At 33.9% G+C, this 17,764-nt stretch overlaps 1 protein-coding gene across 1 annotated transcript; it reads left to right on the top strand.

Annotated features, from left to right (window-relative positions):
- Positions 1-3,063: 3,063 nt before the first annotated feature.
- On the top strand, positions 3,064-3,841 carry LOC128859388 (uncharacterized). Its single transcript, XM_054096421.1, has 2 exons — positions 3,064-3,139; positions 3,205-3,841. The coding sequence occupies exons 1-2, from the start codon at positions 3,089-3,091 to the stop codon at positions 3,817-3,819; spliced, it is 666 nt and encodes a 221-aa protein (XP_053952396.1). The 5' UTR covers positions 3,064-3,088; the 3' UTR covers positions 3,820-3,841.
- The last annotated feature ends 13,923 nt before the right edge of the window (positions 3,842-17,764 follow it).

The following is a 17,764-nucleotide window of genomic DNA, read 5'->3' as shown; positions in this document are numbered from 1 at the left end:
TACCATCTCTGAATGCTTCTCATCTGCCGACAAACTTCATGTCACTTATTGCTTAATGTTGAATTTCATAAATTTTCGAGGAGTTAACAAGATGGAGTTAAATTTCTTCTTTTGTTTGTTTTCTAGGTTAAATAGCATTTGTTTGTCATCAGGTGGAAGTTGATGAGTGCTATCTGCCTTCAAAACTTAGTTGCTCGAAATGTTTATGAAAAATATTCCAAAAATTAAAGAAACAGCCTTTTAAATTGGTAGACTTATGACCTTAAGAAACTTAAAAACAAAGGGAATAAACTTCATAAATTTAACTTTACTGATAAATTTGCCGCGCATTTAAAGAATTTAATTGGTTGTCGAGCTCTATTTCGCTTGATTTTTCGGTGTCAAAGAGGGAGTTTTATGCATTTTTTAACTTTAATTTATTTAACCAAAAAAATAAATAAATATATAAATGGCGCTTGCACTTCCATTGGATGTTTGGCCGAGTTCTTCTTCCTATTTGTGGCGTGCGCCTTGATGTTGTTCCACAAATGGTGGGACCTACAGCTTTAAGCTGACTCTGAACGGCAAATGGCTTTTTAATTAACTTTTTATTTAATCATCTATAGCAATTTAGCTTTAAGAGGTCTGTGAAAATGTTTAAGACTTTGTGTATGTATTTATACTTGTATATAATTTCCAAAACCAAATTAAATAAAAAGAAAATGAGGGCAAATATTTCAGAACTCTCATTTACGTATATTACTCGTGAAGTATACATAGAACCCGTCAAATACACACACTCATACACTACATATAACTGTATATATGTATATCTATCATATATATATTCGAACACTATAAGTTGCAACTAAAACATGTGTAAGCGTTTAAAATCAATTCAAAGTAGTTGTAACAAGACCGCATATTAAGTTCAATGCAAACTTCTATTGCTGCTTACCTTTGCCTAACCAAAAAAACATTTGAAATTCCAGGCAAAAAATTGTTTTACAGTCTAATAATTATAGTGACTACGTATTTGAACTCAGAGTGGTAGAATAGCCACAGGTTATTCATGTTTCTTCAGAGTTTAATACGCTTATTTTCACAATGTTTGCGCAATCCAACATCCGTTTTACTTGTACGATAATTTTAATTTGTTCATATATTTACACTAAAATACTAAGCAGATATAATCCCTTCCATTGCTGTCTTAAAGTATTGTAATGATAAAATAAATGTGTTAGTATCGACAAATCCAAGCGAAAAAGTTAGAACGGATCTCTAGCAACGGTTGAATACCAATTATTTTGGAATACCTATTCTCATTTCAAAATTTTTCTTCATAAAATTCTTTCTTTGGAAATGATGCATTTCAAAATTCTGTATTACAAACTCTGAGAATCGTACGGATAATGAGAAGAAGTGCGAACATATAGAATAAGCTTATATTGAGGTAATCTGGTAATATCGAAATAACTACCACCAAATTAAGAAATGGTTCAAATCGCTAAAAATTTAATTGCATTATATATCAATTTCTTTTGTATCTCATATTAAGCTGATTTATTGTAAGAAATGTGTACATACATACATATCGATATTAAAACATTGACACCTCGTATCTGCCCCCGCGTAATTACAATGGAAAATATGTCACAGCGTTTTGTCTTATACTCGTAGCAATGTTTTAACTTATAAAAATGAGAGCAGGCACAGAAGCAAAAAGGTATGTACAAATATGTTTTAACATCAACACATTGTTTTTGAGTTTTTAATAAATACCAATTTTTTTCTTGAAAACCACATACATTTCTTTTTTTTCAGTTCTTTAAAAAATACGGAATTATGGCCCAAAATAAATTTGTATACAGAATTCGAATACTCGAAACATTAGCATTACATTATTTTGCCTTTACAGATTTTTGATTCAAAGAATTTAGGTCGATTCGGTTCATTCCAGATTTTTATCCAAAGGAATATTGTGATGCGGAATAGAGGAACGCTCCCTTCTAGTAACTATGACATTTAAATATACATACTTTGTCATATTGCTTTTAGTTTCATTATATTCTGAAATATATATTACTAAGAGATTGTAAATTTTGGGCGTATAAAAAGTAAATAGTTACTACAGACATTGGTCTATCAAAATATTCACTAAAAAATTAAAGCATTTGCAAAATGAAAGGATCCGTTTGCACCTTTATTTTTTAACAAAATTTGTTTGTTTATGCTCCGAATACAACGGGTTTCTGATAAGTCAAAATGCGTGTAACGATAGGACCATTTATGGTAGATTAATTGAAAATTTCTGTCTACAATATTAGCACTGCCATAAATTGCTTTGTAGTGGCTAATCTTAAGCAGTTTTATTAACTTTTTGATAACTTTTGCTGGCTTTGGACAGTGGTTTTCTCCAGAGGCCTGAAAACAATACAATTTTCGGAACAGCTTGCAATTTTACCGATGAATTAAGTTGAAAATTACATTTTCGGAGTAGAAATTGTTTCTGCTATGTCTAACGAATTACCAATTGCCAATTTGCCATGGAAGTTATTATATAGCAAAAGCAAGATCTTCGAGATCAAAGCTGGACATATAAGTGTATATGCTACGCTTCACATTTACTTTATCTTCATATTTTTCCTTAACTATGAATTAGGGCTGAATGTAGCAAACATATTTTTCCTGCTCGGTTTGGGTCGAACTTTCCTCTCCAAATATATAAGTATAACTATTATATAATAGTTATAAATAGTATAAAAAATCCAAATGAGTTACAGAATCTAGAATCGTTTCTTTTAAAGGACACACTATTCAATATGCTATAAATTCACAGTGCTTCTTGTTATGTTCATAAATCAAATTACGCACATATGCAGTTATAATGAAATATTGAGCCCACAGTAATGAAGGTCACTTTACATAGATTATGGCGAATGTGTGGCGCTATATAAATTTATTATGGACTGCATGATTTATTGTAGCAATCAAAATTTCTTCATAATCTAAATACACTTGGAAATTGAGATTTTCTTATAAAAGAAGCTACTTAAATATTAAATATATCAGTTTTCAAATTTTCGTCAGGCTAAACCAACCTTGGAAAATGAAGACGCTTATTTTTAAAACTCTCGTTCTATACCTTTCAGCGATAGCAGTAATTAATTTTCAATTAAGTACAAATGAAAATGAGAAAAATATTATTATTTTTATTGTTTTTAGATCAGCGCTGCTGACGTTCCAGTTCCAATTGATAACTATGAAGGAATGGTTAACGATTTAGTGAAGGAAGCGCAAGATGCAGCATTAAAAACTGCAGAGGCTTTGGAGGTTCAGTACAAGGTAACTGTTGTAGAGCCCCTCGATCAAGTTGATACCGCCGTGCAGAAAATTGAGGAGCGACGTGAAGAGGATGCCAACTGTGTTGCACCTAAAGATCCAGAAATAGATTTGGTCGTAGATACTTTACATGAGGAGTTGATGGCGTGTGGCGTTGTTGCTGCTAGAACATCAGCACAAATTATGATTGATGTTAATGAAGCAACCCAGCAATTGGTGTTTGATGGTTATGACCTCTTAAAGCTTTACCAGAAGTGCAAAAACTACAAAAACAGTGTTTTGAAAAGTACCTGTTATACGAAGTTATCAATTAAAGCCACATTGTATCTAAGAAATTCTCGTCGATCCATAAAGACCATTAAACAATCTAAGCAGCGCGTCCCAGACGTATTTACGGACGCGAATATATGCACTAATAATTCGGCAGATAAGGCTGTTATTGAATTAGAGTCCATTCAGGTTGAAGTCGACTCCTGTATAAACAAAATATTTAAATAAAATTTCTATGTTTTCCATTTAATTGAACCGCATTCCACGCGTAACAGTAAACAGTTTCGTACCAAATTCTATATTTGTATTTAAAAGAGTGGTTTATTAATTTGAATTATTCTAGGTTTTGTCAACTTTTTCAAATATTTGTTAAACCAGAGCATAAATGCATGTCGTTTTAGAAAACTTGCTTTGAATGCTGTTTCCATTTTGAAGTGGGTTTAGTTTATATCATTTTATTTGACGGAGATGTATATGTGTGATTCTACATCTTCCTCTATGTTATGGATTTTGTCGACCAATCAAACATATAGTTAAACTGCTTACTCGAATGCTTCTTTGTAGTCAGCGGAGAAGTAAATTTAAATATTTATCACATAATTGATGTATTTTTTGACTAATCAAGCTTCAGGGTGGTGTACGATAAAGCAAACATTTGTGATAGTAATTCCAGGGTGATAGGTAACTTCAGCTGCCACGTCATAGGGGACTCGGCAGCAGAACTCTGCACAGGGATTCACTCACTCTTCTAATCTGTCGTTTTTTGGCTGCTACGAAGTAACATTTTTTTGCATATCACCAACCAAATCTCAGTTTTTTTGTAAACAAACCGTCCGGTTACGCCAGCAAATCAACGACGGAAACGCAAAAGTTTTTTTTGAAAAATTTCGAGATGCTTGGAAAACAAACCACAAACACTACTGCGTGATTAACTGTGATAAGTGTAACAAAGGGTAATACTAACGTTGTAATACACCAGAGTATGCTTATTTTTATCGCTATTACATATCATTTTTTACAGATAAACGAGTATATAAAACTTTTCAATAGATATTGGATTTTCTTAATTTGTTTGTTTCAAATATTATATAACCTTTAATAAATAAATAGAAATTAAATTAATTTTCTTTTAGAAATGATATTAAATTCTACATTCTTATACTGTATATCAGATGTCCAGAACACATAAGCAATAAAAGATTTAAGTGGCAAGCGGAGTTCCTCAACCAGTTTGTCTAACTCGCGGACATAGCACCATCTAACACTGTATTGCTAACCACGTGCACACATAGGTACTAAGTACGATGTACATATGTACAAGAAGGTAAGACAAGTTCATATGCACATACAAGTACAATCCGTTCGCAAGAGTTCAAGTTGAGTCAAACTGAGTACCCGATTGTAATAGTGTTTAAATTGTGCTCGCATAATGCGTTTTGATGGTGTGAGTTACGCCAAATAACTACTTGTATAGTGAAATCCGATTGCCGCATTGAACTTGTTAGCTTGAAGATTTAGTCGTTATTTCAACGTCAAGAAAGACAGTTGTGTTTCGGTTAGATACATAGTGGGGAAAGATATTTAAAGCGATAGAATAAAGTTCCTATGGAGTTGTAGCAGCGGCCGAAATTTAATTTCACAACAATGACTGTGTATGGTCTCATCGTTCAAATCATATTAATTTGTTATTGAACTCGCTATGTTGCGATAATCTTGGAGGCATCAACAATTTCAATGGATTATTTTTGAAACAAATTAGCTCACAAGTGGCAAACCAGTTCCAAATTTTGAGTGAGTAGTTTTCAAAACAGTTTTAGTTATCTAAACGATTTTAATATCTTTAATTTGGAAATCATTAACCTAAAATAACAATTTTCGGGGACGGTCTTAATTTAAAAAAAAATATGAGGACGCTGCTTTCTAAATTGAATAAATATTATATATATAAATTGCTTATTAAAATAAAATAAAAATAGTGACAGAAGTTAACTTGTACGTATATATATATACTCGTATGCAATTAATACATGGCTTGAGTGAGTTGAACCAGGGTTAAGGTCCCTGTGCGTCACAAACCGGTAGTTAACACTTAATTGCCAAAGTTTAAAAGAAATCTAAAAGAATGCGGAAGCAAACAAACACAAATAAATTCCAATTTTTAAGCCCAACATTTTGGAAGAACAATTAGTAGAGTAAAATAAACTTAGCGGCTAATAATGCAATCACACTCATCAGCGGAGTTAGAAAATGACATTTGAATTGTGAAAGGAAAAGCAGTGTGCTTTTTTGGTGAATAATTTATCTTGACACAGCTAATTAGAACCCAGCACTTTTACTATCTATGCATACGGAAAGAAAAAAGTGATATAAAACACCGTACATAAGTTATCCAATAATGAAAAATATTAAAGGTGGTATTTCACAATGGTCAAAAGTTATAATGAGAGATGTAAAATGGACAAAAGGAACGTTAATAAAAAGTATTTTTATATAAAGGGTGATCAATTTAGAGGTATTGGATTTTAAATTGAAATAAAACGGCGAAGCTTCAAATGGATTCGGCAATTTTTATAATTTTTATTGTAGAACCATTCTTGACATTTAGTTTTTAAAGATCATCCCTTCCCAATGTTCACCGCAACTGCGGCGTAATTCGGCCATTCGTAAACACCAATTTTGAATGACTTGCTGGAGGTCTTCGGTCGGTATCTCGTGAATAACTTTAGTAATGTCGGCTTCCAATGCCTCAATTGAAGGTGGTTTATCCACAAAGCATTTAGATTTTTCACGCCCCCACATAAAAGAAACAAGAGATAAATTGTTCACCGAAACGACGACGAACTAAATCCATTGTTTCACGGGCTGTATGACAAGTAGCGCCATTTTATTGGAAGCAAATGTTGTGAAGATCACGGGCTTCAATTTCCGGCATCAAAAGTCGACTATCATGGTGCGATAGCGCTAACTATTCACTGTTACATTGGCACCAGCCTCGGCTTTGAAGAGATACGGGTCGGTGACTTCTCCAGCCCATAGGCTGCATCAAACGTTTGATTTCAATGGATGCAATAGCTGTTCTTGAATGGCTTCGGGTTAGTCTTCAGTTCAAATATGGCAAGTTTGCTTATTGACGTAGCCATTAAGGGGGGAAGTACCTTTAGACGTTTCAAAAAATCGATTTTTTTTTTATTGTCTTAACCGATAGGTATATGCTCTAAGAATATTACTGCAAAATTTCAAAAGCCGATCTTGAAAATTATGGAAGATATGCCACTTGAAAGTGGCGCTCGCCGAGCCGACCGAGCGCGCCTGGCGTCAAGGATCCCCGTTGCGCGCGTAATCCGGAATACCGTGTTGTTTTATTTTCCAAGAATTTAGTGTAAAGAATGCGACTTTTCGCATTCTTTACACTAAACTTACATTCTTAAAATACTCTTCTTCACGCATCTTTTTCGTCAGTTTCTCGGGCTAGTTTCAGTGTTGCCTCGACTCTTGGCGAGTAAAGATGTATCCCAAAGGCACAAAAGACTCCGCGACGCGTAGTTCGATTTCGAGGAAACGTAAATTTTATGGAAATCGATTTACGAAAAACGTTAAGGACGATCCGAATGCAAGTTCTGCTCGAAAAAAAATTACAAGTTCAAGTGCAGAATCTGTGATTGTGAATGTGCTTCACACGTACAGAATAATCGAATTTTTGACAGTTTTTGGCGCGCTCTCGGACATTCTTATCTGCGCAAATTGTAAAAAAGAAGTGAAATTCGCGGAATGTGGACAAAGATGTTTGGGTTTTAAGATTGTTGTTTCATGTTCATGTGGTCGGAGAGAAATAAATTCGGAGCCAACTCTAAATACTTGGGCATCAGTGCAAGATGTTCGCCGATCAGATGGACGACGTTAGACTGGCGCGCGCAGACCGACGTCACAGCGACTGCACGAAGGAGGCCCGCAGTGCTCGTAGGGAGGCACAACTCGCCGAAAACGAATATTTTGAGGAAGCTGAGGGTTTGCTCTATGAGCCTGGTGGTGCTGATTAGCGTCCAACTTCGGTAAGTTTCTTTTTCCTTGACCGCGAACTTTAAACGGCGTTTTCTCGAAACCATGTTTTTCAAATTGGCGTAAGTGATTACGGAAAAAGTATTGAACCAATTTTCTTCATCAAGGTTTCATTTTAAAGGGCATAAAAAGCTACTCTAGGTAGACTACGGACGAAAAGAAAAAATAATTTTTAGATACTTTTTAACACAAAAATGTTTGAAAATTTTTGCAAAAAAAACCAAAAGTTTTTTTTGAAGCCTCATTTTAATGGTTAATCTTCGAATTTGCTAGAGATTGTAGTCTATCTAGGATAAAAAACCCTCCTGAGTAAAATAATGTTTGATTTTATGATTTCAGATGAAAGTTGCGGTCAGGATCGCTTTCGCCGAATTCGATGTCAGCGGCGACACGATTTACGTGAACCGCCATAACTCAATTAATTGCTTATTTATAATAATGTTAAATACGCTTTTTTCTTCTTGGAGCATTGCCCTAAATATATATCATATTAATTTCATGTGCACTGTTTTCATTTTCCCAAAAATAAATCACGAAAAACTGGTTTTTTTCGGCCCTCTAAAGGTACTTCCCCCCTTAAGCCAAAAATGGGTCTCATCGCTGTACACCGTAAGTTGGCTTGAGCGCGCGATGAATAATTTTCACAGATCGTCGATTCTCGTAATACAATTGTATACGAGTAATTTGTAAACGTTGTGGAGGTGTAAATTTTTCCATGATGAAATGTTAGTGAATACTGAAAAAAATATGTATTTAGTTTTACAGTAGTCACGGGTGACCTGTCAAAAAACTCTATTGGAAAAAGTACCTCCGATCTGATCACCCTTTACAATACGGATATTATCTCGATAAGGTAGCAATTCAGTATGTGCAAATAGGACTGAAGAAGTGGTCAATCAATAGTTCCAGTCATGGTCTTTCCGAGCTATTTCGGAGTTCTCCGGAATGGTGGCATTGTAAGCCAACATTACTAAAGTTATTCACGAGATTCTGACTGAAACCCTCCAACGAGTTACTCAAAATTGGTGTTTATGGATGGCCGAATTAAGGCGCACTTGCGGCTAACATTTGAAAGGGATGATCTTTAAAAGATAAATGTCAAAAATGGTTCTACAGAAAAATAATAAAGATTGCCTAATCATTTTGAATTTTCTTTGTTTTAGGTCAATTTAAAGTCCGATACCTCTAAGTTGATCACCCTTTATTGATGTTGAAGCTTATAAAGTTAGGTTTCCCTTTTAACCATGATAAATTTCTCTTCCAAGCAGAATTACCTGGATCTGGAATATTTCGTTTTTACAAAGTGTTTTAAGCAATCTATTCGAATGCGGCAACAGAAACAAATTGTCGGCTAATATCAGTAAATATTTCAACGTGAACCACGCTAAAAATCTAATTTCGATTGTCTCCACTTATATGATATGTAGCATTTCTAAGGCTTGCCTTTCCGCTTGAAATAGATTTTCGGATCTAGGTGCTGTTTTTCACTCCGGATGCCCTTTTGATAATCACATGAGTTTCATTATTCCTAGGCCTATTCTAACTTGGGCTTTCTTCGATGTTAGGCAAGAATTTAATGAAAACCCTTTATAATTCTATGATAATTTTTTAATTTTATTTTTTTGTGTGTTTGTTTGTCTATTTACATTTCTCGTACCTATGTATTTGCCTATTTGTAATCACTAATTTCCGAAACTAGCCAATGGATTTCCATGGGGCTTGAGTCATGACGAGACAAAGAAGAGATAAAGAGATAAACCAATTGAAAATGTAATGGAGGGAAAATTTGCTTTGCAAATTATTGTGAATCAAATTTTATTTTGCAAACAGCATCAACGTATGTCGGCGAGCCCACTGTATCGAAATGCTGCGGCTGTATCGAAATTCTGCCGCTCCGAAAGCTCAAATTAAGCGAACTGTGTCCTATGAGCCTTCGATCTAGTGTTTGAAAAAATGTATTTTAACCATTTAGCACCGGTTCATATGATCAAGAGTAGCTTTTTCACAAGTGAGCTACTTTTGTGTTTTTAAATGGCTTTTAATTATAATAATTTTAGGCATACACAACTTTTACAAACTGAATAGTCATATTATTGGTCATTGACTTCTAATGATATATTTTATATTACATAACTTTTCCGATAACCCCGTCAACGTATCTTCTGTAATTTTGAATATATTATAAAATCCAATAAAAGTGGTTTCTCTATAGAATTTCCACTATAACTAAGACCTATTATTTATCTCTTCAGTACAGGCTTGGCCAAAAAAAATTCATTCGAATAAAATACCAACAAAATTTAAATTTTACACAATGAAAACACAAAACTAACTTCAGACGAAAAATATTCCCAAGCAAATTTACCTTTCGCTAATAAAAATACAGCAATTAATTAAAAAGTGAAGCAGAATACTTTAGTAAATGTAAAATGAATCATCAAATTTGGTTTTTGAATAACTTTTTTATTAAATAAAAAAAAGAGGTTGTCTGTAAAGTCGGTTTACTGACGATAGTTTAACGTGACAACGTCATAAGAAAATATTGATGGAATGGTTGCAATTTTCAAAACAAAATTTTAATTTTATTTGTTTGATAGATATTTTGTATGGATATAGAGGAGGAGGTAAATGGAATCGCAATGGAATTGATCAAGTTACATTTACACCCACATGAAAAATGACGAAACATTTATCAAATTCATGAAAGATATGTTCAATTTAGATTGTGCATCAGACGTTAAACACTCCCTTTCATTTCCTACTTTTTCTATCATCGTCCTATTCTCAACAGAGAAATGGTTCATGCACACTAGGCTGGTCCTTAAGTGTACTGCATGAAATATTTTGGTGACTTTTCAATGCAGGAACCTCTCAATATAATATTTTTGATAAAAAAAAATTATTCCCAAAGTTTCATACCGATAAATTACCGTTATCACGTGCCGCAATGCCACTGAAGTTACGTTGTTAAGGTACTTGACCACCTTGGAAAGCTAAAAAGTACAACATATTCAATAATTTTTTTTTCATGTTCTGTATAATATATTAAAATAAATTTTTTTTTAAATTTTTATTTAGAGCTTATATAATACAAAAAAAAATTGATTTATTAAAATTTCTTTTTTTAACATATATCCAGGAGGCGCCAAAGTCGAGGCCTGAAGAAAATCATGTCTTGCGGCGGACAGTTAATCTTAGAAATGGTTATTCTAAAACAAAAGAGAGAAACAAAATTTTCAAAAGGAAGGTTCCTTGCGTGAGAATTTACCATAAACTGACAAAAAAAAAAAATAATAAAAAAATGGCGGATGTTTGAAAAAAAGTTAAGAAAACACCCCTGTTTTTCACAATGTTATGCTTAAAAAGCAATACTTTATTAACTTTTTTTTTGCAAAATGTGGTAAATTGGCATACAAAACATCTTAACAAATAAAACAAGACCAAAATCATTAAAATCGGCTAAGCAGTTTCGGAGATAAAGTGTCCGCCATTCGAAAAAAAGTAATTTCTGGAAAAACGCGTTTAAAGTTAAAACTTGCTATTTTCTTTCCGCTGAGTCAGCAAGTAATGAGTGCAGGATGCGCCTGCACATTTTCACTGATTTCACTTTGTTAGAATTCGAATTTAAAAAAACAGTTTCAGGTGATGATTTTTAAAAGTATAAGGATTGAAAAAATGTAAAAAAAAAAAATTTAATTTTTTGAAACTTATAAGGTGGTCAAGTACCTTAAGGCAATAGTGACGAAATTGTCATACACTGCTGTGTTGCTATTTTGCTATCTTCTGGTTTTCTTTTTACCGTTATCATAATTAGCGTAAAAGAAGCAAGCAATAAAGGGCATATTGACTGCTTTAAATAACACATATGTGTTGTAATTATTTTGCGAATAGTTCCGTTATTCTGTTAGCGTTGTAGTTGCATTAAAAATTTTTTAAGCTCCACGCAATTTGTGTGATTCATTATAAGTGAAGTGAAGTGAAGTAAAAATTAAGAGGCATAAATTTGTCATTTAAGAAAAACTTTAAAATGCCGCGACAAGGAATTTATTTAGTAGGTGCAATGAAAAATCAAATTCTTGGCAGCAAGCTGCCTTCTAATCAAGATTGCTTATCTGTTTTATTTAATAATATGCGAAATGTGCGCTTGAATTTGTCAGAAGCGGCAAATTTAGTGATCGACGAGTGTGAAATATTTTGGCGAAAGGCAAGAATTCCGACCAAAGACAAGAGTGATAGTGTGAAAAAGTTAAAAAAATTGTATGAAGAATGGCGAAATTTAGAAAAAAGCTGTAAACGAAGAACAGATAACCAACAAGGTAAAGAAAAGGCGTTCAGCGAAAAATTAAATAATCTGTTTGACATTGCCCATGCAAATGCTTTGAACATTATGTCTATTGAAAAAGACAAACAGTTTTTAATTGCCCAAAGAAAACCAAATCGTGTAGGTAGTATGCTTGGCATAGATAACAAGATAACTGCAGCAGAAAAACGAAAAGCGGTAACTGAAAAAAAGAAAGAGTTGAAAAAGCAAAAACTACAAGCTGAAAAGGAAAAAAATCAAACCTACGGTAAGTAATATATTAAATTTATAAAATAGCAATTAAAATACATAAATAAATATTTTTGATTTCTAGTTCCAACTCCCAGATTTTCTTCTTCTGATTCAGAAACTTCTGAAAGAGGCAGCGTTTTTGGTGAGGCAGAACCTCGACTTCTCAATACTTGTTCCGATCCTACAGCATCATGGGAAGAACAAAATAATTTATCTCTTGTGCCTGATAATAGAAAACTCCGCAGAGCAAGAAATTTAATTCTGACTGGAAGACTTGCTGCTGCTTTAGATAAATGTCATGTCAGTGATAGAGATGCAGTACATATTTTAAAATGCTTGTGTGGAAAGTCTTTCTTTAGATCCAATGGACTTTGTCATAAATTGGTCATCTATTAGACGAGCAAGACATAAATATCGCAAAGATATAGCAAGAGATATCGAAAGAAATTTTTCAGGCTTAAATGTTGACTTTACAATAGTGCACTGGGATACCAAATTACTGCCAGATTTGACCAATACGAGTAAAGTTGACCGCCTACCCGTTATAGTCAAAACGCCTGTAATCGAGCAGATTTTAGGAGTTCCACATATTCCTTCAGGATGTGGAAAAGAAATCTCCAGCGCAGTTTATGACACATTAGAAAAGTGGTCATTGCAACATAAAGTTCAAGCCTTTGTATTTGATACAACATCTTCCAATACCGGCCGATTAAATGGAGCCTGTGCCATGTTGGAAATGAAACTTGGTCGCAGCATTTTATATCTAGCTTGTCGGCATCATGTTTATGAGTTGGTGCTGCAATCGGCTATTTCAAGTGTAAAACTATTTAAATCTACTGGTCCGGACATTCCATTATTTAAAAAATTAAAAGCTAACTTTTCAAAAATCAATACACAAAATATCTGTGACTATAGCACAAGCAGTAAGTTAATGACATTATTAGAAGGAAAACGCGATGAAATATTACAATTTTGCTTGACAACACTTGAAAAAGAGCACCAACCACGTAATGATTATAAGGAATTCCTTGAATTATCGATAATACTCTTGGGTGGAACACTTCCTAAGGGCAATATCATACGAAAGCCAGGTGCTTATCATCAAGCTCGGTGGATGGCAAAGGCCATTTATAGTATAAAAATATTTCTATTACGGAATGAAGTCGAAACAACGGAAGATGAAAAACAAGCATTATGCAGAATATGTTGTTTTATTGTTGTTAACTACATAAAACCATGGTTTAGAACAAACAGAGCAATCGAGGCTCCATGGCAAGATATTTGTCTTTTGAGAAACTTGAATAATTACCTACAAAAAGACGAAACAGTGGCAAAAGCATATATAATGAAGTTTATAAATCATCTCTGGTACTTGGCAGATGAGGCGGTCGTGTTTTCATTATTTGATCACAATGTGCCAATTAAAGAAAGAGAGAAGATGGCGCAAAAGCTTAAAAATATAATGCAGGATAAACAAAGTGAATCAAATAATGAAACCGATGCCTCGAAAAAACTTTCTGTTCAATACAAGGACCTGAAAATTTTTTTACAAAAAGACCTTCCAAGTTGTTTAATAACTGAAAATTCAATGAATTTATTTGAACGCTTCAATATAAATCCCGCATTTTTGAATGAAAATGCTGCTGAATGGCATCTTAACCCGAAATATATTGAAGGGAAAAAAATATTGGACAACATTAATGTAGTCAACGACACAGCTGAAAGGGGGGTGAAGTTGATGGAAGAATTCAACAATTCTTTCACTAAAAATGAAAACCAAAAGCAGTTCGTTCTTCAAGTAAGTAAAACACGTCATACAAAATTTTGTTATTTATTAAAAATTAACGATTTTCATTTATATTATAATTATAGGTTGTGGAGAAATATAGAAAAACTTACCCTAAACACACCAGAGAGGCTATGAGTGTCGACTTCAGTAACAAAAATAACAAGTGAACTAAGTTTTTATTCAAAAATTATTTGAATTTCTTTTTATTTATGTTTTTTTTTTTTAATGAGAATTTGCATAAAATAAAAAAGCAAAACAAAACATATCGTCAATTTTTCATATATCTTTTCTAAGTATGATTTCAATGTCATTGCGGCACGTGATAACGGTAATTTATCGGTATGAAACTTTAGGAAATATTTTTTTTTATCAAAAACAACATAATGAGAGATTCCTGCATTGAAAATTTTGATTTCGAAAAATAAGGACCACCCTAGCGGACATGTATGAAATATGTACATTTACATTCAAATATTAATTGAAATTTATTTTTTAAGCCATTCGCTGTTTTGGTTCCATTTAAGTACAAAAATACTTTCTTGCTAACATTTTCCCCAAAATGGATTTAATTTGTTCCTTCTTAATCACCTTGTTAAATGAAACCTTTTGTAAGGGAGTGTCAAAAATTTAATGATCAAACCGTTAATAATTGAATCGGGCTACATATTTATGTATGTATGCATATAAAGAAAGCAAAAAAATAAAATGGCCTATAATTATCGCGAATGCACAAACACCAAAAGAAATTCAGCCCACAAAATGTTCACGCCATTTCTATGCAAATTCATAAATAAATTTCCAGGAGATAAGTTGGAACACCTGAACTCTATTAGAATAATGCATTGGTCTGGGAGCTGGTTAGGTTCCTTGTAGCAGTGAGCACTGGATCATGCATTCTTTGGAAGGTGTGGTAAAAGATTTCGGGGATAATTAACTTCGAATTGTACACAGCGAATTTAAAATTTAAGAAATAAAATTTTACCCACTTGTCAAATTTTACACATCGTAGAAGAACTAAACTAAAAATATTTTCGATTTTTAATTTATTTCAATGAAAATACAAAACTTACTATATTTTTTATCATGACAACTACTACGCAACGCGAATCTATTAAAGGTGGTATCGGTAGACCAGCTGATTTGGTTGTTTTCTTTCGCCATATGCATCCGGATGTCAGAATAAAATGTCGGCTGTGCAACATAGTTCGCTCTTTTCTTTTTCTTTTGTCGTGACATTTTTATGTACAAAGCGTTGTTGTTGGTCTAGTGCAACCACCTTTAAAAAATGCGCCTTGTTTCAACGCATTTTTTAGAATTTTACTTTTTATGCGGCATGTTGATATACGATGTGTGATCAAAAAATAAGGTTAATTTTCAAATTTCACGTTCGATACACTCATCTCGAAGATATGTTCACGGGCGTAGCAATAAAGCACGTTTAATTTGTTTTTGAGAGGCATAAATAAGACAAGTGTCTTGCGCGCTCTGCGATTTTCTGCTATCGACTCTTGGGTCTACTGGACTCTTCCACGGGACGATTAGGCTTTGATTTCGCTATCATAACCGTGTACCCATGATTCGTCACCAGTTATGATCCCTTTAAAATCTGGATCATAGTAGACGTCATTCAACAATGTCTGAGCGATGCTCATGCGCCGTTGTTTTTGGACAAAATTCGGCAATTTTGGAAGGAACTTCGCTGCCACACGCTTCATGCTCAAAATTTCCGAAAAGATAGCATGGCATGAGCCAACCGATATGCCGACATCCTCAGCAACTTCTCTATAACAATTTTCTTCACTTCCTCAACAATTTCATCGATTGTTGATGTGCTGGGGCGTCCAGAGCGAGCGACGTCATTCACATCTTCTCGAACTTCTGTGAAAAGCTTGTACCACTTGTAAACACTTTTTTGACTCAGAGTACTCTCACCGTATGTCAACATTTCAAGTGCTTTTGAGCAACTTCTTTGAACCATTTTTTCGATAGCAGAAAATCGCCGAACACGCAAAACACTGGTCTTATTTATGCCTATCACAAACCAACTGTGTATATGCTATATAGGTGGGACTGTGGACATGTCCTTGAGACTAGTGTCCCAACATAAAAACAAAAAAATAAAAATAAAAATCGAAAGTCGAATGTACCCGCAAATTTGAAAATTTACTTTAGTGTATTAGTGTATGTATGTATGTAGTTACTTATGAACAATTACTTGACTATTTATTGTATACATATTAATGCATTTTATTTTTTTCCATTTTTTACAGTTCAACAAAGGTTGAAAATGATGCCTAAGCAAAAGGCCTACCGCAAATTATGTGACCACTGATGAAATATTTAATATTTGCAAATATGTATTCACATGCAATTATCTAACGCTATTTTAAATAATAAAAGGAAATAAAAAATGATTTTTTTGTAACATCGTTTCATTTATCACAATCGTCTTTTCTGATTTTTTGAAAAATAAACCGAATAGAACAGATCACAAATTCAATCAGATCTCTATCAGGACCATATCGTTGTTGTTCCACACTGACCACTGGAAGACAGCTGACGTATATCGACCTCTCCATATCGGCCCTACTTAGAATACACATTCATCAACTGGGCAAAACTAAAATTTTTAGTTTTTTGACAGTTTGCTAACTGGTTTAGAACCAGCTGTTAGTAATTCTAAGTTTAGTATGTACTAGGCCTAAGAAAAAGAAAAGTCGACTTCAGCTGGATCATGACTATGCACCAATCTGTTGTATTGAACTAGTAATTGCCGTAATATACTTGTATGCATTAGTAAGTAAAATGTATAATCTTCACATGCAACAGTACGAGTGAGGATTCCACTTCCCGTTGCATAGGACGACACCACATTATGGCTCTCGCTATTCCTGCTAATCTGACGATTTCACGAGGTCGTGCGTAGCGTAAAGCAAATTATAGGATCTCTGAATTAAGATTGGTTCACAATCCCCGCAAATCCTGTACCGCAAGGGTACACATCATTCTTGATGCGGAAAGTCTAGAAATCCGAAAGGTTGTGCACTTTAGAAGAAGGAGTAGACCTGCGGAAGGAGTTGACCTATTTCCGGAACAATGGCTAGTAAAGGAAAGGGTGGTCTTATTCTTCTGACCCAACCCACTGAAGGTAAGATTTGGTTACACATTGACCCAGAAAAACTATAATAATTTTCTTTTTCCCAAATTTATCTACACAGATATGACAGTGGCAATGGCGAGTTCTCTGATCCTCTTATTCTTCAACATGCCGCAATACGTGATGGATCCTCCATCAACATCCTTCTATAATCCCATCTGTGGGCGAAGCAGGAAGGGGTCATTAACACGGAAAAGAAATGAGCCTATTTCTAGTTAATTATAAACTCAGTTCTAAATAAAAATGTTGTAATTAACTCGAACATTGTTAGATTAGTTGGTTGGTAAGTCTACCCAAAATATTTTCCTGGTTCGCCGTACCATCTTTTTTTTTGTAGGCTTCGTCATGCCCAATATGTATTTAATATGACAAAAATGAAGTTCGGGAATTCTGACAGCTTCACCCGGCTGGTGACGGTCGAGACAATACCTCCGTGCCAGGGAATCGGACTCAATGGACGAGTCGTTCGTTTTAAGAGCTCAGTGAAGGGAAAATTTCAATGTTGTTTGAATTCAACGGAAATATAAAGATGGGCAGAAAATGCCTTTCTGGGGCAATTTACAGACGAAACATGAAATTCGTAAATTTGATATGTATGTATGTATTTTTTATTATTTTG

This window comes from Anastrepha ludens, chromosome 3 (genome assembly GCF_028408465.1).
Source record: "Anastrepha ludens isolate Willacy chromosome 3, idAnaLude1.1, whole genome shotgun sequence".
NCBI lineage: Eukaryota > Metazoa > Arthropoda > Insecta > Diptera > Tephritidae > Anastrepha > Anastrepha ludens.
The sequence above is the reverse complement of the archived record's forward strand: the minus strand, read 5'-3'. Positions and strand labels throughout refer to the sequence as shown.